This window comes from Heloderma suspectum, chromosome 2, assembly GCF_057233095.1.
Source record: "Heloderma suspectum isolate Gila_16-S chromosome 2, 16-S_ref, whole genome shotgun sequence".
Classification (NCBI taxonomy): domain Eukaryota; kingdom Metazoa; phylum Chordata; class Lepidosauria; order Squamata; family Helodermatidae; genus Heloderma; species Heloderma suspectum.
The window spans coordinates 218488264-218511988 of record NC_139459.1 but is presented as its reverse complement, the minus strand read 5'-3'; the positions used below and the strand labels follow the sequence as shown (position 1 = coordinate 218511988).

Genomic DNA, 23725 nt, shown 5'->3' with positions numbered 1-23725 from the left:
AATCTTTCCGGCTAATAGAAGCTCTTCAGGCCTACCGCATAACATTTTATACACATAGGAGTCTGTTTGCAAAACTTTTTTTAAAAATAAGTAAAGAAAGTCCTATTAAGTTCGGCAGAAGCTGCTGGGTCCTGTATACACAGCAACAAAGAGCCTCTGCTCTGCCTAGATTCAGCAAAAAAAAAAAAAGGCAAGAGAGAATGAATGAATGTTTTTAGGCCTCCCTGCAGCAGACATCTAAAGGCCAATATGGCTAAAACAAGCATATTTTTTTAAATAGAAGCAGATCCCATCATGCATCTGTCCAGACAACCCCCCCCCCGCAACCCCCCCAGTGAGCATGTGGGAGAGAAAGTTAGAGGCAGGCAGACAACTTCCAACTGTACACTGCCTTTGACCATGCTGTTCCTAATTGCATTCCCCTGTCCCAGTCAACAAATGAGCAATTATATGGCTATTATGAAAATGACACTACTTGTCTGCCTTTACAGGAAAGTGTTTGGTGAAAGGTGGAAATTCCCATCTAACCATCAAAGGTCCCCTATATCCCCTTCATAGTCTCCACACACATATACACACCCCACCTGACCTGCACCCATGGAAAGAGTTAATATTCTAAGTTTATCCTGGGGTGGGGGGCTGAATTACACTGCAACCGATTCTGCTGACATTCGCCCAGCTTCCGGCAATCAGTTTGCAGTTCTCAACATGGCATGAAGCTAGGCTGCAAGACCAGGAGCGACGGCCTGGTCACATGCTGAGCTGAGCTCTTCCACGAGCTCTGGACTTTACAAAGATTTAAAACAGAAAATCAGCACACGCACACACAAAGTCAAGGTGGCTTTTTTCCCTTCCAGTTGACAGATTTTCTTTCTCTTGCATTTAACATTACAAATATCAATCAAGGAAAACAAAAAAAGAAACCAAAATTCATGGAGAAGGAATAATTTCCACGACATACACAGACATAGAAGAGAGCTATAATTAGAAAACATTTCAGAAAATGAAACAGTTTATAGATAAAACTGTTAATTAAGCATTGCTACTGAAAACTCTGATTGGCTCCCCATCTCCAGGAGTAAATTGAACACAGGACATGATTCTTGGCTGCTTTCAGTTGCTGTGTTAGACCTGAAGCCCACTCTCCCCCCTCTAGATTCCCAGCCAAAAGAAGAACAAACCCCACAGACTCACAGCCTGAACAATTTCCCAGAATTCCTCTCCCCCCCACGCTCCAAAAGCTTTGAAGAGGCAATGCCAAACATTCATGAGCCTTGTTGTCCCACAAACACCTTCCTATCAGTTGCAATCTAGGAAAGTCTTTCTATCCCACCTAAAAAGGATGGAATGTCAGGGATGGACAACTCCAGTCCAAGCAAAATGGTTCCTCGTGGAGAGGACAGCACTTTACCAAAGGATTTCTACTGGTGGTCAAATTAGGATTTTTAAGAACTCCATTCTAAGCTTTAAATTCTAAGCTTTCTACAGGCTTTAAATTACTCATTCTGGAATAGCTCAATCAGCACCCAACAGGATTTATCTGAAGTGAGTTAGCCGAGTCTACACAGACTCATGATTTTAGGTGTCTAGCTTCAGGTATCCTAAGAGCCAATGCCCTTTAAGTAATGCTAAGCACCACACTGTGCCCCTTTAAGGTGTCAAGCCTGGTACCTCAAAACCTTGCCCTAAACATATATTTTCACTAAAAATCTTACTGATTTTGAAAAAAGAGAGAGAGATAAGCATGCTTCTCCTCAGAGAAGGGACTTGGGCAGGAACAGCTCCCACCATGGACCCAGTACAGACACCACATCGGTTTCAGACTCTCAGATCAACCAATCCCCTCACTCTCACCACAGACTCATATGAAACCTATTCATAGGTGGTGTATAAAAATGTCTCTTCATTCTCTTTTTAAAATATAAATCGCTTCTCCAGAATTGTGCAGCAGTGGTCATCATGCCATTTGTTTTCCTTCAGGTTACACAGGACAGGTCCCCATTTTCCAGGTTAAGAGAGGGAAAGGGATGGGGGGAGAGGGAAATAACTCCTCCTGGGAAAATGGAGGTTTAGGAGAAAGCCAAGGAAGATGATCTGGCAGATTTGCTGATATTGCTTCTCCTCCCTGCTTGGGGCATGGGAGGCTTTAGAGATTGCTGAACAGTTCATTTTTCTTGCTCCAGTCCATCTGCGGTGCCCTTTTGCTGGTGCGTTTCTGGTGGGCACGCTCCTTGGCCACTGCCAGTGGGATGTCCAAATCAAGAACGGGATCAGATTCGGAGCTGCGTTGCTCCACCTTCCCTTGAGAGTTGAGCTGCAAGGGCAACAGGGGGACAAAGGCAGAATAGAGTACACAGCAAAATGTGAATGCCTGCTATCCTGCCTAAACCCCATTTATTAACCCTCCTCTATGCAGAGGCCAAGGCCGAGATGCAGGGTAATGCTTGCCACTGCTGTTGCGGAATCCACATTCCGAAGCATTCCCAGGATCCAGAGCCCAGTGTGACTTCCTCCTTTCCTGGTAAGTGTGGTGATGACTCTAGCCCAAGACCCAGTGAACTCCACTCCCAACCCAAATTGTGCACACTTCCACAGGATAGTCATGTTTGCATTCTCGGTGTACTGTTCTCCGCAGTTATTTGAATATATACATTTTGGGGTTGTGTAGCCAGAAAATAAAATCCACAAGGGTTCTGCATCCTTGGAAATATTTGTGGGGGAGATGAAATCCATATAGAATATAGCGCCCACCCCCACCCCTCTGTTTTGTTGGTGCTGCACCAATTACCCTGGTGGGCACAACTGGGAGAGACTAACTCTTCCCCGTTCTCCCACCCAACTCTTGGCTATGCATACTAAGAAGGGATGGGCGAATCCTCCAGTGTCCGGTCTGGGGGGTGGGTGTCCACCGTGGGGCAATTTGGGCCACTTCAGGCTCTATGGATTTCTCTGGAGCCCTGCCACATCCGCCGGAGTTGGCAGAGTGGCTCTCCAACTTTCTAAAAGAAGCAATAGGCTAACGGTGGCTGCCATTAGCCTATCATGGGAAAACTACAGCCGTAAATGGCGTATTTTATGGACTTGCTTTTACATAAATTGCAGCTGTTTGCAGCTATATTTACGTAAAAGCGCTTTATGGCCACAAATGGTGTACAATACACCATTTATGGTTGTAATTTTCCCATGATAGGCTAATGGCGCTGCCATTAGCGTATCGCATTTTTTAGAAAGCTGGAGATCCACCCCACGGGAATTCTTGTGGACGCTGAGGTGAGTGCGGCTGGTCCGCTGCGGACTCCAGAGGTCGGATTCTTTGGAATCTGAGCTCATTTGAGTCCATGGCGGGTTTCTCCAGCATCCCTAATAGTAGGCCAGTCTCTTCATCCACAATGAAATCGTGGACAAGGGAGATTTTAGGTTTCCTGCATTGGGCAGGGGGTTGGACTAGATAGTCTTGTAGGCCCCTTCCAACCCTATGATTCTATTCTGGACCAGTCTGACATTCAGCATCAGCTCTGACAGACCAGAGGACAACCTGGTAAGGCAACCAGGAATCTTTTGGATGGGGTGGGGGGAACTAGGAGAGGGAACATACATAAAGTGCTGTTCTACTTAACTGGCCTGTTAGCCGCTCCAGTGCCATCCCTCCCCCTACCCATGGCCACACTAATAGGGGGCACTCCCATCCCTCTCCAGGTTAACTAACAATTCCCCAGGCACATAACAATTAGCCAGTAAAACACTAAAGGTCCCCGAATCAGCAAGCCAGCACAGCACAATTAAGCCAGCCCGTAAACAGCTCAAATAGCACACATTCAGATAAAAACTTTTAAAACAGCCCTGGTATCTTTTTTTAGTGTCATTTTTCCCAACAGCCACTAAACCTCCCAGGAGTTCTTAGTTAAGAGGCTAAAATTTACTCCAGGTACACAGCAACAAATTTGCCTTAGGGCCAAACTGTGGTGCACTGATCATGCTTTGTTAAAAAAAAAAAACACCATTCTTAATGCTGCCCATTTTAATTCTGAAGGAAAAGTGGCCATGAGGTGTTCCAACCTGACACCATGCTCCTAATCTGGACCAGGCCCTGCACCAGGTTTCCAACAACGTTACTCTCCCTGACTGCTATTTGCACCTCAAGGTGCTATTTGCCACCTTTGGGGCAAATAGCAACTGGAATGGGGTGATTTTCCAGCAGGAAACTGGTGTAAGGCCCTGATCTAGCTTGGGCTCTGAATAGGGTTTTTCCTTCAAACTAAAGAAAAAAATGTGGCAGCATTACGAATGCATTTTTAAAAAAGGCATGCACAACAACGTTTAGTTTGGCCCTCAGTTTTTCCCACAGGCCTGCAAAAAAATATGGCAAAGTTGTTCGCCACACATAGGACCCTCCCCACCACCCCAGCTTCCCTCTGTGCCAGGCAGTTTTCATACCTCATTGTGAGCTTCAATTAGACTCGAGGAGGGAGACACAGGCACAGGGCTAGAAGGGCTTTCAGAGACAGACTCTGACTGGTCATCCCTGTAATTCTCCTAGAAAAAAGAAAAGAGAAACTTGAAACTGAAGAAGAAAAAGGTTCCATATAAGCAGCAAGCAGCAGGAGTATTTCAAATCAAAGACAGTGGAATCGAAGGCATTATTTTCTTGCAATTTTCCATTCTAGCTAGTAGACATTTCTCCTCCCACCACTTTGGCAAAATTTAGGGAATGGAATCGTCATCTACATCGCACCGTTCAGAACTCAGTCTCTTTGCCACTGTGCTACACTGCTCAACTAGGGCTGATACCCAAATATTCAGGCCACCAAACATTCAGAAATGTCAGGGGGGTTGGGAGTGGCAAAAACCTCTCTGGAAGATCAGGAGGGGAGGCAGACATTCAGTTGTGGAGGAGCTTTCAGGTGGGAAATGCTTACTTCTTTGGCGCAGTGGCCTTTTCCTTCTGATGTTAAATGCAGCTAGCTTCTGGCCACTTTAAAAATCTCTCATGGCATAATCCTATGCAGGTTTTAACAGAAAATAGTCCTACAGCTCCCAGCATGCCCCGGCTAGCCATAGCTGGCTGGGGCATGCTGGGAGTTGTAGGACTTTTTTCTGTCAAAACCTGCATAGGATCCCACCCTTAAGAATGCAGCTGGGAACAATGCTAGTATGGGACATTGTACTGGAAAAAAAGATGGCTGTCCCCATGGAGCATGACTGTCCAGAGAAGGTGGGAGGTGGGGACATGCACAGCCTACTCTTGATGTACCATAAGCTGATGGGTACAAATGTGATGGAAACTAACTCCCCCCTCCCTGCTTCCACAAACATTTGCATTTTTTCAGGGCATCAGAGGGGCAGCTGGAGCAGCTCTGTTTTTAGGAAAGGAGCCAGTACGCCAATCATCCGGATCACTGCCTCTCTCAGCAGCACCCAACAAAACATGAGTGCCCATGTTTTGCAGCACCCAGGGAAGGAAACCAAATGTTCCCAGGGAGACTTAAAATGGCCTCCTTTCCTCAGTAGTTTCACAGAAAGGAATAAGGCATCGGCCATACATGAGGCTGGGCAATGTTGATTTCCTCTGGTCTGACCCTTCGTTAAAAGGGAACCAGCAAATAGGAATATGGGAAAACCCACTTCTAAGCACATAATCTGCTGTCAGACCACAGGCTGATAAGCCTCCTCTGGGCATCCTCCAGCATCTTCATCCCTAAGAAGGCCCGCACCCTGCTCTCCCTCTGACAAGAGCGGGGGGGATATGAGGAAAAGATCAAGCCAAACACTCCTATCCTCTCTGACTTTTTAAACATGAGCTACACTACACCTCAAGGCCTTGGCTGGAGTACAGCCAGCCATTTGAGTCCACAAGTGACCAGTTGCGATGGTCTGGGGCACACACAACTCTGAAGAGACAGGATTTGGCCTTGCCATTACTTGCTTTCACCTTGGACAGCCACCACCCTGTTTCTCCTCCCTGGCTGTGAGATGTGTATATGTGTGTGTGTGTGTGTGTGTTTGTGTGCACACGTGCGTGCATTCAAGAGACACTCGCGCCTTGAAGTTATGTCAAAGAAAGGGAGGGGGAAGTGCTTGAGCCAGTTCTTCCCTCTGTTTACGAACAAAAGCGAACTACCCCTTAGATTGTCACAAAAACCATTCCAAACCTCAAGATTCAAAGAAAGATGTTTAAAAAACAAAAACAAAACACGTGATGCTATTGAGGGGGAAAAGGGAAAGCAGACAAGTACTTTCAAAATGAACTTTAAGAAGCTTGCTATCCTGTGCTAAGACTCTTGGAAGGGAATACTCACAAACTACCTGGGGGGTCATCCAGACTGTTTCAGCAGACAACATCGATCGGACGGCCAAAGGAGGTGACAAAGGAATAAAGAACCACATTCTGTGTTTATTATGTTTTGCCAGAGTGATGAGGGATGCCCGCCCAACATGTTCCATCAATCAGATAAGTTGTACGTAAGCAAGAAGACTCTCTTATCACCCAGAGATATGTCTGGAAGGGTGTCATTTAACAAGGAGGTTGCTCTACCTACTGTGGATATAAACAATTTTATGTCAATTCAATTCAATTTTTTGACATAAATTGGCTATGCTGGCTAGGGCTGATGGGAGCTGTAAAAAAAGAAAATGACAGCGCAATTGGGAGTTGACAGATCTCTTGGAATACAGCTGAAAGCAGGAGTTAAATTCCTACAAAAGCAGTAGTTAGGAGTGAAATAGGTTTCAGACATCACTACCTGACAGATGGCTGCGTGCCTATTATTGACCAGTTGATGGACTGGCCTGTAAGGAATCGACAGCCACCCAATATGATGCAGGGAGCCCCCACACCTGAAACCCAATGGGGAGAACTGATTAGCAGTTTATCCTGACACTAAATCAGCATTTAAGTATTCCAGCACTGGAAGACCAGGTTTGGGTTCCTCTCTTTATGCCAACGAAGATGAGATGACAAGAGAAAAATTATGATACCTGTGTAGGAAAGTGGTTTTGTATGAAGCATCTCTAAACGATAGGACAAAAAAGTGTCAAGAACAGTTAGGCGCTTAAAAGCAGATGAGGACTGGGAAGTGATTTAAGGATGTTAAGTCTAGTGCTGTGCCAAAAATTTCTTCCACATTTTTTGACCATTCTCATTCAATTTGATAGAAGAGAAATTGCTTTCAAAAAGATATTCAATGGTGAAGAAGTTCTGGAGAAATTCTCATGATGAAGTAGTTCTGGAGAATTTCTTGGGCTGACCTTACTTAGGAGGTGGCCGAGGAGTCAGCACAAGTGTTCTGTTTTTCATTGTACAATCATCTCTCTGGCAGCCTGTGGCCTCTTCAGCTTCCTACACTTCAATTAAAGTCCGGTTTAAGGAACCATGAGGCAATTTCTCCCATAGGGTGTTTTCAGATCAGGACATGCAGGCAACCTGGGAGGCTAGCTATGATTAGGTAAGCTCAAAAACACTACAAAAATAAACCGTAAAACATCCTGAATGAGGCAGAACAATGGAAAAGAATGGGGAGAGAAAACTTTCAGGAAATCAGAGGACAGATTTTGGCAGAGCACTAACTCCACCTCATCCCTGGAACTAGACACAACACTGCCACCCCTCTGCATTGCGGTGGATGCAAACTGGGGGCCAGCCTGCCAAGACAGTTGATGCTGTCGCAGCACAGCCCCCCCAAAAAACCCTTACAGAAAAACAAAGAAACTGTGTTACAAGCCCTGCCAATGGGGAGCCCTACCTGTGAGAAACTGTTGAGAATTTCTCCTGCTGAAGAAATTTGGTGAAACTGTCTCCCTTACTGTTCACAAGTGGAGAATTTCAAGAAGCCATTTGTACAGAGTTCAAGTTCTTTCTATCCCCAGGTATGTGAAAGTTCTCTTCAACCTACTGGGAGAACTGCTACTTTATGTGCCTCACTCAATGGCTGATTTCATATGCAATGCTAAAACATGGCTAGCATTAAGAGAATGAGCATAGCCTCCCCCTGGGCTTATATGCACAGAAACATCCACATCCATTTTTAATTAACTACAGTTTAGCATGTTAACTAAACACTAAACTGTGGTTAATCTTAAACTATGGCTGGTGAAGACAAGCCAGCTTCATAAACTATGGTTTGAAGTTGGCTTGTTTCCACGAACTATAGTTAAGATTAATCACAGATTGTCCAGGTTTGGATGTCACTGCAAGCTACACGTCATAAAAACTGAAAATGATCACAGCTATAGCAGGAGGGGGGTTAGGCTCATTCTCATAACATTAAACTATGGTTTAGCATTACATCCTAACCAGCCCAATTTCAGCAAGATGCTAAATTCAAAGTTGGGACTATGAAACTTGCATCACCCCAGGAAAGAGGTGTGCAAGACAGAGTCTCATGCTGGGAGATACGTTGCTATAGACAGAGAAGAAACACTGCCCCACATACTGGAAGCCGAATCCACTTCTGTTTCAGAGCCTTTTACAGTTGCTGTCCTTGTGTTAGAAATAGGGATAGAAACACATTTCTATCCCTGTTTGTAGGAAAATGTGTAAAACAATTCATGATTCTGAAAGTGATTGTTACTCCAACTGACAGAAGTCAGATTCATCCCTTTGAGATGCAATACAGCCACACTGGTTTCTACACTGGCTTGTTGATTATTGTTCAAACCAACCAGAAAAAAGAGGTGGCACAGTATATATTTATCTATTCAGTTTAGCTTTAGTCTGGGAATATCCTCACTCTGCCCCTCAATGTATATTAAAATCCATGCCCCCTGCCCTCCTTTTGAGGGTCTAATGAGGCTTCCTTTCCGCTCTGTGTTTAATTAGGTTTTGTTTTTTCAAAGCAGACTGGAAGTAACATGGCCTTTTGGAACTGCAGCCATGACTGCGAGAAAGATTCCACCCACAGGGTGAAGAATGGTCCATTCTGTTCTGTGACAAGAGGCAGGCCCTGAAATGAGTGGCATGCCTTTGAGGGCTGTAGCCTTCCTGCCTCTGCCAAGGGGTCAGCTTTGCTCTGCAGCACAAAACCAAGAACCAGAAAAAAGGCTACAAGACCCTCAGTCTCTCCTTTCCTAGCTTGGGGGAGAAGCTATATTTCTGCTATGGCAGACCGCCAAGGGCTGCTCGAAACATTACACATTTTCTACATGGACAGGATTTCCATAGAGGGAAAGACAAACAGCATTAAAACCAGAGGAAGAAGGTCTCAGAGCTCTCATTCCATTTTTTCTTGTGCACATGCATCAGGAGGCTGCAGGTAATCATAGCTTCCTAGCACATGGTACACCCCAGAGGGCAGGATAGTCACCCAGGAATCTGCGTAGACACGGTTTATGCTTTTTTCTTACATGGAAGTGGGGTGGGTAGCAAATCTATAGTGCTGAAAGTGGCCCTAGCGCAACATAACAGGCCCATCAATGAACTATGTACTTGGCAGAAGCTTTACCTTCTCCACATCACCATTGGCAACTGGCTCTGGCAAGGGACCTGTGTGGAAAAAAACAGAACAAAACACCATGCAGTTAGTGAAGTTTGTTTCTTTTAACAGGGTTTCTATCACCCTTTGCTAGTTAGCATATCCCTTGTATAGTTGCCAGCAGCCTGAAGCAAGAAGGACTGCTTCCACTGTGACTCCCAAGTTCTGTCACAGCAACCCACCCCAGTAAGAGCCCCTTTCATGCACCCCTTCAGCCACTTCTCCGTATAGCATCAATGTGTGGGTGGGTGTGAATGCCACCCGTGCAGCATCAGTCATGGGGCGGTTTCTCCCCCACCCAAGAGGGTGGAAAGGCCCACACAATTATTCCTGCCCACATAGTTATTAGCTACATTTTTATCCCTCCTTACTTCAGTGTGGTCTCACCTACTCCCCCATTATATCCTTACAGCAACTCTATGAGGAAGGCCGGGCTGAGAGACAGCAAGAGCGAGACAGAGGGAGACACACACCCAAAGTCACCCAAGGAGTCCTTGCCCAACATTCTGTCCAGTACACCATGCCAGCTCTCAGTGGTTTTCATGCACAAACTGCAGCTCCATGGCCTAACACCATGGGGAAGCTGCCCTCACATGACTGCAGGTGGGTAAAGAGGGACCACGGTGTCAGTCGAAAGGGCAGTGGCAGCACTACTGCTCACTTCACTCCATTTTCAGGAGCCCCGTTCTGACTGATGACTTTACTCCTCTCCAGCCTAGCCATGGTAGATGGTGGTGTTGGATGGGGCATGGTGGTAGCTAGGCAAAAGTTTAAGAAGATTTGCATGTCCAAAGTCCTGGGTACAGTCCTTGGCACCAATGGTGTTTGAGCCAGGAAAGCCCGCCACCTGAGACCAGAGGTTGAGAGCTGCTGCCAACTAGCAGTTATAAAACTAAACTGCTTGGCTGCTGATGCAATTATGAAGTAGGAGACTTTTGAGTGGGTCATCTAGGTCATCTTTTGGCTCCACAAGTGCAGGTCTCCAAGCAAGGACCCACTGATTTTTCTCTCTAGAACATTATGGCCCTCTAGATATTTTGGCCTACAACTCCCATCAGCCCTAGCCAGCACAGCCAATGATGAGGGATGATGGGAGTTGTCAGCCAAAACAATTGGAGGACCACAAGATGCCCACCCCTGCTTGAGATGCTTTTACAAATATTAAATCACGATTTTTAAAAGGTGAAACTGAGGTTTTTCTAGGCCGATGATTTCTGTACCCAGTTTCAAATTCTACATTCATGTGAAATGCTCACTGCCCTATCATCTATGTATGACAAGAACAGGATTCTTGTGGAAAGTGTTTCTTTGTTGCTGATCACATGGGAAAAAACTCACAACCACACTCAGAACTGGAGTAGAAAGACTGAGGAATGGCGCTAAAGGCAAAATAAGCCCATTTCACGCCATATCAAGGGGGTTCGTAGAGCAGAGGGGACTTTTCCTTCCTTAACCTGCCTTCCCCAACCTGCTGCTCTCCAGGTGCATTGGACCTCAACTCCCATGCTGGCTGGGAATTATGGGAATTGCAGTCCCTCACATCTGGAGAGTGCCAGGCCGGGGAAACCCTTTTGAAAATCTGAGAAGATCCTTTTGATTATCAGAGTATCTTCACCATCCTGAGGAACCCTTTGCGAAGAAGTGTACCTGCTGAAGGGCTGACTAACTATAGCGCCAACAACAGGTTGTTTTGCTGGGAAATGTGGAGGTTAAGAGGATCAATTAAGAGCTTCCAGAGCACGTCCTTCTGCTTCCTTGTTGTGTAGCTCATGAGAGTCCTACCATGTTAATCACTCAAGCGTCACTTCCCTCATTCTGCCACACCCACACATCAGCACAGGGAATACCACAGCAGGTGATGGGAAGCTTGAGAACATGTTTCATAATAGACGCCTTGATGGGGAACACACCGCAGGGGGAGAGGTTAAGACTGGGCCTTTCAAACGCGCGCGAACTTCAGCTGCACTATGCAGCTGAATATGCAGTCGCTCTACTGCAGATTAAGAAATAGTGCAGTAGAAGTCAGGCTGGGATCCAGTAAGGTATCAAACAGGCAGGCCCTAGTTCTTGGGCCCGGACAGTTCCTTACGAAGGTCCTCCAAACTGGATAGTCAACAAATCGTCTTTTGGCTTGAGTGAACGTTTAGAGACATCCACCTTTCTATGTTAGGAATCTGTTGACCAATTTTGCAGAACATGTTAGAGAAAGACAACGTCATTTTTTTTTACATCTTGTTATTCACACGGTGAGTGCACCTGTTAATAAGTGGGCAGCGGGTGCCATTCCCTGTCAGATGTGGAGATAACACTATATGCCAGCTCAGTCTTAGGTTGCTGTGCAAACCAGGAGGCCTATAGTTGCAAAATAAATAAATAAACCAAGAGCTGGCCTCTTGAAGTCCTGCAAGCAGCTTAGAAATCAAGTTAGCATTGGGTGCCTTTGCATGCCTTCTCATGTCTGAGCCGTTGAAACACTTGAGCAGTGGTGGGAAATGTGAGGCCTGACAAATGTTGAAGGACTGCGATTCCCATCAGCCCTAGCCGGCACAACTAATGTTGAGGAATGATGGCAGTTGTGGGCCAACAACATCTGGAGGGCCACACATTCCCCATTAGACACTATTGGGGGAGGCCCAGAGCACAAGCTGGGCATGAAGCCTGGATTCATATGACCAGCATCTCTCCAGTTAAAGGATCTCTGGTTCCAGAGCTGGTAATGCATTTTCCCCCCTTTCCTCCAAACCCATTAGAGATGTCATGCACAAGAGGGCCATCAATTTGCACGTGAACCTGCCCAGATGTCAAGGCCTTCTTTGGAGGGCCTTCTCTGGGCCTCCAGAGGTTAAGCAGCTGGCAACCAGAGAAAGGGCCTTTTCGATTGTGGCACCCCATTTATGGAACACTCCCACCACCCCAGGAAACTTGATTCCAAGTCTCATTACTTTCCAGCAGCAGGTGAAGACCTTCTCATTTACAGAAGCCTTTTAATTTATTGCAATACCATCCTGCGATACCTTATATGAGTGCTGCTATAATGGCATTTTTATTCAGGTTATTTTTAATTGTTTCTAAGAGCTGTTGTAAACCACAGTTTAAATGGAAGGGTGGGGCTTTAAATATTTTGTTTTACACAAAATAAGCCACCCAACTAAAGATTCATTCGCCCAGCTTTCCCCAACATGGTGCCCTCCAAATGTTTTGGACTACAGCTTCCATCATCCTTGACCACTGCCCATGCTGGCTGGGGCTGGTGGGAGTTGATGTCCAGGAGGGCCCCATGTTGGGGAAGGCTTGGAGATCCAGTGTGGTGTAGCGGTTTGAGTGTTGGACTGGAATTCTGGAGATCCAGATTCTAGTCCCACTTGGCCATGAAGCTCACTGGGTGACTTTGGGCCAGTCACTGACTCTCAGCCTAACCTACTTCACAGGGTTGTTGTGAGGATAAAGTGGAGAAGAGTATGTTTACCACCATGGGTTCTTTGCAAGAGGAAAAGAGGCAGAATATAAATGTAATGATCAATAAACTTAGCCACTAGCATTTAGCAAACAATAAGTCTATCTACTGTGATATTGTCTGCAGAATGCTTTTACAGAAAAATACTACATTTACAGGAAAATACTACATTAAAAAGATTTCCTCACCAACTTTTTAAATGTTTCATCCTGCTTTCAAAGCAGAATGGCTATGCAGTTTCTTCTGCACTACAAAGCAACTACTTCTATCCAAATGCAGAGAAATAAGTTGGCAGTAATGGTATGATCATCACCTAACCTCTTTCCTTAGGTCTCTTGCAAACTCCAGCACACAAGCTTACACATGGGCAAGCATGAGGAAGAACATGAAGAGACACAGTTCACATGGAAGAAGAATCGGCATTGATGATACAATTAAAATGGGGGGAACAGACACTACACATGGAGGGCCTTAGCACACACTCATCCCTTCTTGTTCACACAATCCAGGTGAAGGAAGCAAAGTCCTCCCCACTCTCAATGCATGTGTGTACTCTGGTACACACATAACACTGTGTCCCTCTAAACCATGTTTTGCAAACCAGGAGCCAGATTTATTTAGGGATTTATTTGCCACTCCCAAGACTGGCTCCCAATTTACCAAGCCATGGTTTTCGGGGGCCAGCATTATATCTCCACTTTACTTATGTACTGCAAGTCTTCCACTAGTATCTATAAATACAGAGTTAGGAGCTGGCCATTATTTCACAAAACTAAGCCAGGGTGCAGTCTTGCTTTTCCAAGTACATCTTCCAAAACCAGGGATGCATGAACGTACTGCTGCTTGCCCCCAAAGCAGTCAAAAGCCTCCGAAAACATTCAGATCAAGTCCTCGCAAAGGCTCGAGCCTTTTGCAAGGGTTCAATTTGAAAACTCATAAAAAGCCCCAAGGGTGCTTGCACAGAAAGTTCTTCCTGGCAGACATTTTGCGCATAGAGTCACCTTCCCACTGGGGATTCCAGAACTGGTAGTCCCAGTCCTATCCCTAGTGGGAAAAGACACTGTCGCTTGCCTCCTTCCTGTGCCTCAAGATAAGTACTGGGCCCAGCGGCAGGGGAAGGAGACAGTGTCTCTTACAGGATTGAGGCGAGCAGGGCCTTGCTCACCTCAGTCTTGCTGGGCTGCATTTATACAGGAGTGGTCACTTCTGCAAGCATCTCTCTTCAAATGCTAGCCACAGCCCGATCCGAAAACACAAATGGAAAAGAGATTCTTATCGAACCCCACACAATCCTTAGGACTACTATGACAAAAGGATGCCTCCTCACCTTTCAGATGTGCTTCAGAAGGGATGACTTTGCACTTCCTGAAAAAGTCGTCTGTTAAGCTGTCCACCACCAACAGCTTGGTGTCATCTCCACCGGATCGTATGGCCGAAACAACGTCCGAGTGCTGCTTGCCTTCCATGCACACCCCATTCACCTGCCAGGAGAACAACGTATTTTGAGCCCTCACAGAGAAACATATTCAGGCAGGTGCCAGGAAAGCCTGTCACCTCAGATCAGCCTTCCCCAGCCTGGCGCACCCCAGATGTGGACTACAGCTCCCATAATCTGCTAGGCCAGCTGGCGATTATGGAATTCGTAGTCAAACGCATCGGAAGGCACCCGGTTGAGGAAGGCTGCCTTAGACAGAGATCCTGATACCAGCCCGTGACCAATATTAGTGACACCACTACTGCAGTGCTGCAAGATATTGTAAAGTTTGTGCCACTCCCTCGGCAAAAGCAACAGGCACCACAGCTTTGGCCAGCATCATGGGACAGTCGCAACTATCATGTCACATTATCTTTAAGTACCCTGGATTACAGCTATGGCTAACATTTACTTTCCATTCTCTGGCAGTACTCATATGCCTGGAGTAGCCTTCCCTAACCTGGCGCCCTCCAGGTATCCTGGACTACAAGTCCCATCATCCCTAGCCAGCATGGGTCATGGTGGCAGGGATGATGGGAGTTGTAGTTCAACAGAACTGGCTGCTCTCGAGCTTTATCACACTTCCCATTTGTAGTTCTCCATGCCAACATGGATCTAGAGCAGTGGTTTTGAACCCCCTCTGCCCACTGCAGGGGACTCTCTCCAAAAAAACCCCATCTGCTGAAGAGCTTCTGAGCACTTGCCATGCTGCAGAGGACGCTGGGGAACTTTCTAAGAAGCACATTCCTCAAAGGAGAAGATCTCCTTTGAGGCGGGCAAACTCCCTTTTGGGGAAATATAGCCGCCATTACCAACCCTAGCATTGAAGAGTCCCACACAGGTTTCCAAGGAATCGCAGGGTCTCTCAGAAGAGTCCAAGAACCACCAATATAAGAGCTGCACAGTCATGCCCGGCTTCTTCATGGTGTGATTCCAGAACTGCTCTGTGAGTGCCAGGAGATCGCTCTGCATGGAGGCCAATGTTTTCAGTGGTAAACCTTCACGTTGGCACCATCAGAAAGTATCTGAACTGTCTCCGTGATTGAGCAGGATATCCCTGGAACATTTTGGAGTTTCCCCCAAGAACCTGAAGTGGTCCTACTGATCAGGAGCTTGGGACCATTGGCACTTTGGGCCTGGCAAAAGCTCAGCACTGGCTTGTATGAACACTCTGCCATTCTCCCAGTTTTACTCCATCTGAAGTTTCAAGGAAGGAAATGTGGCCACAGGAGCCTGCTGCAGATTATTTTTTATCATTTGAAACCAGCACGCCTGAGGTTTCAGTACTTCTCGGAAAAGTTGCCTTGAGAACGTTTTGACCAGGAGCAAGAAGTCACCAGAGCCACAACCCGGTTGTTATCTTTAGAAGCTAGTACCTGGCATGATGCAGCAGCTGGGGCAGGAGGGAATGTGGCTGGAAGGAAGCAGTAGAAGCAGGATGAGCCCTGCCACTGCATAGAGCATAACGGCCACCAGAATTCCATCTGGGCTGGAACTGGATACCTCCAATTCTGATCTTCAACTGATCCTGTTAACTCTTGCTCATATTAGCAACATCCCAGTCATTCACACATATTTGTCAAGTGCCAGCAATGTTGACTTAACAACAGAAGTCAAACTAGAGCACAAAAGTAGCTCTAGTTAAAAGAGAAGACACAAAATATTCTCATTGGCTGTGAAGCTTGGACACTACTTGGATGTCAATTTCTGCAGCCCATTTCATTAATTCCAACTGGGACAAATGAGTCACACTTTGTTATGAGCATCCCCAGAAACCGGGATACTATCAGTTTCCAGAACCACAAGCAGAGTTGCATTCTGTGGTTAACAACACACTGACATACTTCTCCAGTAAACTGAGTTCACTGCAGTAGATCTGTAGGCTGTAGGAGAAGCTTAGTCCAAGTACACAAGAAGGTTTAGGAGATCCAAGTAGCTACTGAATAAGGGACAACAAGCAACATTTTTGAGATTCAAAGCAAAGCTAGCCAAGTTGGCCATAAGAAAAATGACAACATCCATATTAGTGTAACACCATTATTAGGTCAGCTGAAAGGTCACAAAACAGAGCAAGCTTTCAAGATCTTCAGATCTCTTCATCAGGCAAGATGAACAAATGGGTGGCTGGGGGGGCTGAGAAAATAGGAGAAAAAAGGTGACATGTTGAAGTCATGCGATGCCTATATCATGGTCAGAGTCTTCAGATGAAATGGGGAGGAGCATTCGCAGACATTCAAACTGGACTCCACCAGGTGAGGTGGTGGTTTCAGGCTTCACCTGGATTCACTGCTGTGGCTCACTGGAACTGCACAGGCTTTGTGTGCATGAAGTGTCAGGATCAATCCGAAAGGATTTTGGGTAGCGCATCTGGGAAAGATCACCCAAGAGATCTTCAAAAGCTGCTGTCAAGGGACAGCTCTAGGACAGACTGACCACTAGCCTAATACTAAAACGGCTTCATATGCTTTGGTAGGCACAGACTGTCACTCATGTCACTGTACACACATGGAAAACTGTACACTTTGGCCACATTCGGTTGATCAGAGGGGGAAACAATACAGTGTGGGTTGTTTCCCCCACCCTGCACATGCCGGTCACACAACTGGCATTTCCTCAATTACCCGCACTGCATCACGGGTTGTCGTGTTGACTGAACCTGGTGCACAGCTCAGCAGGCTTCTCACCCACCCCATAAACCCTACTGCAAGCTATGGGTTGTAGAGTGGGTAAGAAGCCACCCCCGCCATGCACTGGGTTCAGATGATACGGCAACCTGTGATCTGGCACAGGTAATTAGGGAAATGCTGGTCACTGACTGGTGAGGATGAAGGAAACAATCCATACTGTGTTGTTTCCCCACTGATTGTCCGAACCTGGTCTTCATCTCACTTGCGGTGGTGAAACCTTGTGACAAAACAGCACACGTACTAGGGAGGAAAGGGAAATACAGATGGCCAAGAGAGGAGAGCAGAGAAAAGCCCTGGATCACATATGAACTTGCTTTGTTATTAAGATCAGCAGGAGAGACCCTTTTGAAGACACCCTCAATTGCATAGGTCCACCTGCCAGGCACACAGGTAAGGGCTTTTTCCTGGGTTGCTCCCATTATCTGGACTGCACTCTCCCTTTGGAGTTGCTACTGGTCCCTTCTCTCTTTCTCTCTCTCTCTCTCTGCATTCAGGAATGGAGTCAAGACACATCTTTTTAACTTGGCTTTTTAAATTGTTACGGTTCTTAAGGGTGTTTTTAATGTTTTAATATGTTTTTTCTTTAATTATGCTTTTATTTTCTGAACTATTTGTAAACTGCCTTAGTTGGTTTCAGAAAGGCGGTACAGAAATAAAATAAAAAGATAGACAGACAGAAAGACAGACAGACGATACTGATGGCAGAGGTTAGGGAGAAGATAAGATGAGCATGCATAACATAACTTACACTATAAATATGTCTCCTGGCCTCTTTAGTCTACATACCCCTAGACTCACCAGGTAGTCTCACTGTCAGTTTGTACACAGCATCACATGCGTGGTGCAGGCCAATAATCTAGCCTGTGTGTGTCTCTGGCCACACGCACAGCTGGCAGCTTTGCTTGTGCAATCCTGTGCTAATCGCTTCAGGAAAATCTGGTTTTAATAAGGTTTTGCTGGCTTCTCTGCTAATCCCTGAACAGCTCCAGCGTGAAAGATCTGGCTGTAATTGGTGCCAGGGCAACTAATACATCGGTCTTCCTCTAGTTCAGCAGTTCACAAGCCTTCTGAGTGAAGTGACCCAACAATGGAGCTCTGTTTGTATTCGATTCCCACAACCTGACCCATATGGGCGTCTTTCAGGCATAGCTCCTCAACACATTGGATTACTAGGGAATCTCTCTTTTTGTCCTTGTAAGAGGCTATCCTGTTTGACTGGGGCTAAAGAACCAATATCAAAATGGATACTGTTGTGATTATTAAGCCGTGGCCAGGGCCATGGAATGACTTGCTGCTACAGGAAGTTCCGCCTTTAGGCTTACATTCAGCAGAGGAGAACAAAGAAGGTTCAACGAAACTGAATGTATATGCCCACCTCTCTCCATTATCCTTGCCCCCCACCTTCCTATCCTCCCTATGCATATTTTAAACTGCAAGCTCCTTGGGGAAGAGACCTGTTTTGTCTGATGGTGCTTTAATGAGTTATAACAGCTGGGTCCCCCCCTCACAACTCCAAGATTCTTAGCAAGCAGTGTAGATGTGGAGCTTCTGAGTTCCTACCCTTCTGGTAAATACCTAGAGCAGCCAGTTGGGCCCTGTTGCCAAGGTCAGAGAGTAATAGGGAAAATGGTCTCACTCATGCTAAAATAATGCACTGATATCAATCCACAGTGCATTCTTGCTGCACATGAGAATCTCAATGTACACACACACACACACACACACACACGGCTGGAGGTCCCAGAAAACAGTAGCTTTAATACCCTCCTACCTAAACATCAGAATTAAAGAGATTTGAGAAAGAAAGAGTTACATACATGCATAGTATGTCAGATTGCCAGCCTAGGTGTTTGCAACAATGTAGGAGAATCTATAAAGCAAGAACTGCTCCAGAGTCAGGAAATGGGGATTGAACTTCCCAAATTTAACGGATAGTTTATTTATCTTGCTTTAAAAAGAGCGGGAGGAAAGTAATTTTGAAAAACAGTGGCAGACTATGCTGCTAACTTTCTCATCTTGAATTGCAAGCTACATTTACCTTCCTCACGAAGAGAAGAGCAGCAGCTAGGATACTCTAATTTTAATAATTCATCTGTGGCAACCTCTTCTGAAGTCACTTTTTTAGGTTTGCTGAACAATGAAGAAAAACTCAATGGTACAAAATGTACTCAGAATGTAGCAAGTCCAAATGCAAGAGTGAGATAGGCCCATTTGAGATGTAACAGATTTGTTGTTATGAACACGAGCTTCTAGCTTGCATGCTTCCCTCTCCTAATCCTGTGTCTTCAAGAGAAGATTTTCAGAAACACCTGCAGTTTCTCATTACGACCAAAGTCAGGAACCTGTGGCCTATTTACAAATCTGATCAAACCATGGTTTGCTAATCTGGCTTGTTTAACTAGCCACAGTTAGGGGGGGAAATGTACAGAGCTGTAGTTTTTTCAAAAGCAGATGCTTTCACTCTTCTCTTTTGCACAGAGGAAGAAGAGGAGAGAGAACAGTGGAAGCCAGAGGCTTATCAGAGGTGGCCATCTGTAAGTCTACAGGAGGCCCTGTCTCCCCTGGGAAAACCAAGATGGAGACGCCATCTGTATTTCACGAACTGTCGGGCATCTTTTGTTCCATCGTCCACTCACTGACGAATCAGATTTCTTTTAGGGATGTACGAAAATTTTGTTCCACTTGCGCTAATGCACATGCCAATGAGCATGAGCGCCAGTGCAAATTTGCGCAAATCCCCTCCAAAAGTAAAAAAAAGTGGTCTGCCAGTCCATGGAATCCATGTGGCTCATGAAAAGCTGGCCCACTGTAGAATCCGCAGGTCAGATTCATAGAGATCCAAACTCATTCGAATCTGCTGTGGATTTCTCTGACATCCCTAGAGACTGCCCCCTGGCCCTGGAGGCAGGGCTTTCCCGAAGCTAGCTGACCTCCTGCACTCGATGTGACAACATGGCTTGTTACATCTTAACCGGAACATAGAATTGCATATCACAGGAAGGCGAGAAGCCACCTTAATCACATCACTCTGCAATCATCTGGCTACATGGAGAGCCAGCATGCTGTAATGGCTACAGTGTTGGACTGGGAGCCGGGAGATCTGGGTTCTAGTCCCCACTCAACCACGAAGCTCACTGGGTGATTTTGGGCCAGTCACAGACTCTCAGCCCAGCCCACCTCACAGGGTTGTCATTGTGAGGATAAAATGGCGGAGGATTATGTATGCCACCTTGAGTTCCTTAAGGAGGAAAACAGGCGGGATATAAATGTAATAAATAAGAATAAAGAATACATGCCCCATTTCCACACTGACTTGAATGATCTTGTTTCAGATTCATGCCCCCTCCCCCCAGTGCACCCCCTTCATGCATACCTCAACAATCCGGTCTTGAGGCAAAAGCCCTGCCGATTCAGCAGGCGAGTCTGGATCCACTGCCCGGACATACTGGCCTGGCTTGTTCTTGTCACTATGGAGGTTGAACCCATACCCATTGGGACCCTTCTTCATTTGGCAGAGACGGGGCCGCAGCTCTTTCTAAAGGAGAGAAAACACAAGAGGCATCGGGAAGATGGTTTGGAGTTATTTCGCCATCTACTCAAAGACTTCCCCATCAATTCCTTTTCAAGTTGCACAGTCAGGACCAGAGAGCTGGCATCTGCTTCAATATAAAATGCTGCTGCTTAAGAGTGGGACCTGCTTGCAGTGACTCTGCAAGACTGGTCTGGGGCTGCAGAGGATAACATGGATGGGCTGGCTTTATATCCCGAGGCATGCTCATAAACATATCAGCAACAGAAGTACTTCTGAATATTGCGTCCCTTCAGTGATCTGGGTCTGCTGAATAATACCCATACAAAAAACAGCAAGAGATCTGGGGAAGGGAAGCAGTAGGCTGTCACTGTAGAATTCGGCAATATCTTGTTAATTTATATTATGCACGTGCACTATGAGCACATAGTGATATTTATCAGAGGAAGGAGAAAATAATCCTGACATGCCGGAGGTCAATGCTACTAGCTTGCTCTTGCCATCAGCACATCCTTTCCGTGGTTTGCCTCCATTTAGCGTAGGTCACGATTCTTCACATGCAGCAAAAAGAATGCAGAATTCCGCTGAGAATCCCAGTGTTCATGTTCTAAAGCAAGTTTCTAGCCCATACGGCTGCAACGGCAATCTTGAAAGTAATGTAGGCCAGCCTTCCCCAACCTGGTGCCCTCGAGATGTGTTTGACTACAACTCCCATAACCCCCAGCTACCAGAGCTGGCTAGTGGGTTATGGGAGTTGTAGTCCAGCACATCTGGGGGGCACCAGGTTGGGGAAGGCTGACGTAGGCAGTTGCCTTGCTGGTCAAATCTCAAAAATTGGTTGAATCAGACTCGGGGGAGTGAGGAAAGAGCAGAGCCTTCGTGTCCTTGCTCCTCCCACAATAAGCAAAACTAGACTAAATCAGGGAAAACAGCAAACAGGGCAGAACCATGCAGACCAAGAGGCAGCGTGAAAATCTGCATAACATACAGGTCCCATCATTTGACTTTTCCTCGGTACAGAATTTGGATTTTTATTTTTTATAGTGCAGAATACACCTTGGCCAGCCTCCCACAAACTGCAGGCTTCCAGATGTGTTTCAACCACAACCCCTATCACCCCACTGAACTCTTAAGCCTGGTGCCCTCCAGATGTTTTGGACGACAACCCCCAGCATCCCTGACCATGGGCTGTGCTGCCTTTGGATGGGAGTTGTAGTCCAGCACATCTGGAGGGTGCCAGGTTCAGGGAGGCTGACCTAGACCTAGACCTAGACCATTCAGCATCCAGCATGCCCTGCAGGAACTTTTATAGCTGGAAATGTGCCCTATGCAAAGACGATGCAAGGAGGGTTGACATTTCAGGCATGCAAACATGTATGTGCCAATGCACGCAGCAGAAAAGCTGCCACTTTGCCTTTCCCCTCTTGCATATTTATAATAGGCAATACTCTGTTGTTCTACCTGCACAGTCAGCTCCATATTCATTAAGTTCAAGGCTTCCAAAGATTGGCGCACAATTAAGTGCTTAACTGAGACTTTTGATCATACCTGCCGCAGCATAAATTGTAAACACCCTCCCCCTCGCTGCATTTCTTTCCCTCATCCGGTCACCCACAGGGCCACCCTCCCTCCCGTTTCCTCCTTGAGCAGAGACAGAACAGCTGGGTGGTGAAACATGCCATTAGTTGCCATTACCACACTGAAGGCTTCTAGGGTTGGGGAGGAGGAGCTGGCACACCCAGCAGCCTTCACATTGTCACCCTCTGCAGATACTGAAGCCAAGCCGATGACGGAACACATGAGTTTCTTTGGGAAGCAAACATCCAGTAATTGCAACACAGCCCACTGACACATTGTTCTGTGTCCAAATCCGTCTCGAGCTGTCTCGCTCATCAACATAGTGTGGTTGACGTACAATCATTCCTTCAACTTGCGTGGTGCTTCCCAGATTACATAAAGAAGGAGGTCAATGTATGTCCAATACTCACCTAACTCTAATTCCTTTAATGCTTAAGATAGCCTTTCCCAACACGGTGCCTTCCTGATGTTTTGGACTTCAACTCCCATCAGCCCCAGCTAGCATGGCCAATGGTCAGGAATCCTAGGAGCTGTAATCTCAAACATCAGGAGAGCACCAGGTTGAGAAAGGCTGGCTCAGCAGATCGACCACCTTGTTCCCAGGCCTCCCACTGAGACTGCAACCCATCTTCCTCCACTGCTCGCTATGACATTAAACTTAACCCAGCTATGGAGCTCTTTATGAAAAAAAATCCCTGTCTAGGTGACCAGTTGGCAATCACCTTCCTACAAAGGAATAGAAGGAAAAGCCCACAAGATCTTTCTGCAGGGAAGGCTGGAACCGTTCCCATTAAAAGCTTCCAAGTTCAATGCAGGAATCTCTTCCACATACCGTTTTGGTATTTTATGGGAGCGAAAGAAAGAAGCCAACACTGCTACTCATTATCACATTTAAGGCTGCGAAAGCCCTATGCTAAATAACATGCACCGGGGGTGGGGTGGGGGGAGACTTTCTGGAACATTTTTTGATGTTGGAAAACACATGTAGAACATCATGTATAAAACTTGGTGTAAGCGTTATGCAGACTTAAATTAAACAGCTGCTCCTTATTCTAGAACCTCGTGGATTCATGGGATGAAGTGGACGGCTTTCCCTTTGGAAACACCCAGTTCCTCAGCCAGCCACAGGACATGGCCTCTACTCTGCAGCTTTGGAAATAAGGACAACTGTCTGGCAATCTACTCACAGGTGTCCTCCATGAGCTTTGCCAAGACTGCATTTTTTTCAACCAGAGCTTGTATTATATAGATTTAGTAAAGCAATTGGCAAAATCCTCTTTGCTAAAATACATTTTTAGCAAAATACATTTGCTAAAAATATTCTTACTGCAGTTGGTTGTGTGCCGTACTGTTTAGGTGCTTTTCCTATAATTATTTGTGTGTGTGTGTGTGTGCGCGCGCGCATGCGCACACATATACACACTCACAGAGTATCACCCAAATTATAGTACAGCTCTAAGGCAAGGGTGGGCAGCCTTTTCTCTGTGTCGAGGGCTGCATTCCCTTGTGGATAATCTGTCAGGAGCTGCTGGCAGT

At 46.2% G+C, this 23725-nt stretch overlaps 1 protein-coding gene across 1 annotated transcript in view; it reads right to left on the bottom strand.

The window, feature by feature from the left end:
- Positions 1-964: 964 nt before the first annotated feature.
- Positions 965-23725, bottom strand: part of NHERF1 (NHERF family PDZ scaffold protein 1) — a 58726-nt gene continuing 35965 nt past the window's right edge. Inside the window, exons 2-6 of the mRNA XM_084838014.1 lie at positions 20456-20617; positions 14249-14402; positions 9438-9478; positions 4435-4533; positions 965-2314 (exon numbers count right to left, since the gene is read on the bottom strand). Coding sequence (XP_084694140.1) covers positions 2147-2314; positions 4435-4533; positions 9438-9478; positions 14249-14402; positions 20456-20617 — 624 coding nt within the window. The 3' untranslated portion in view covers positions 965-2146. The remainder of the gene's footprint in view (positions 2315-4434; positions 4534-9437; positions 9479-14248; positions 14403-20455; positions 20618-23725) is intronic.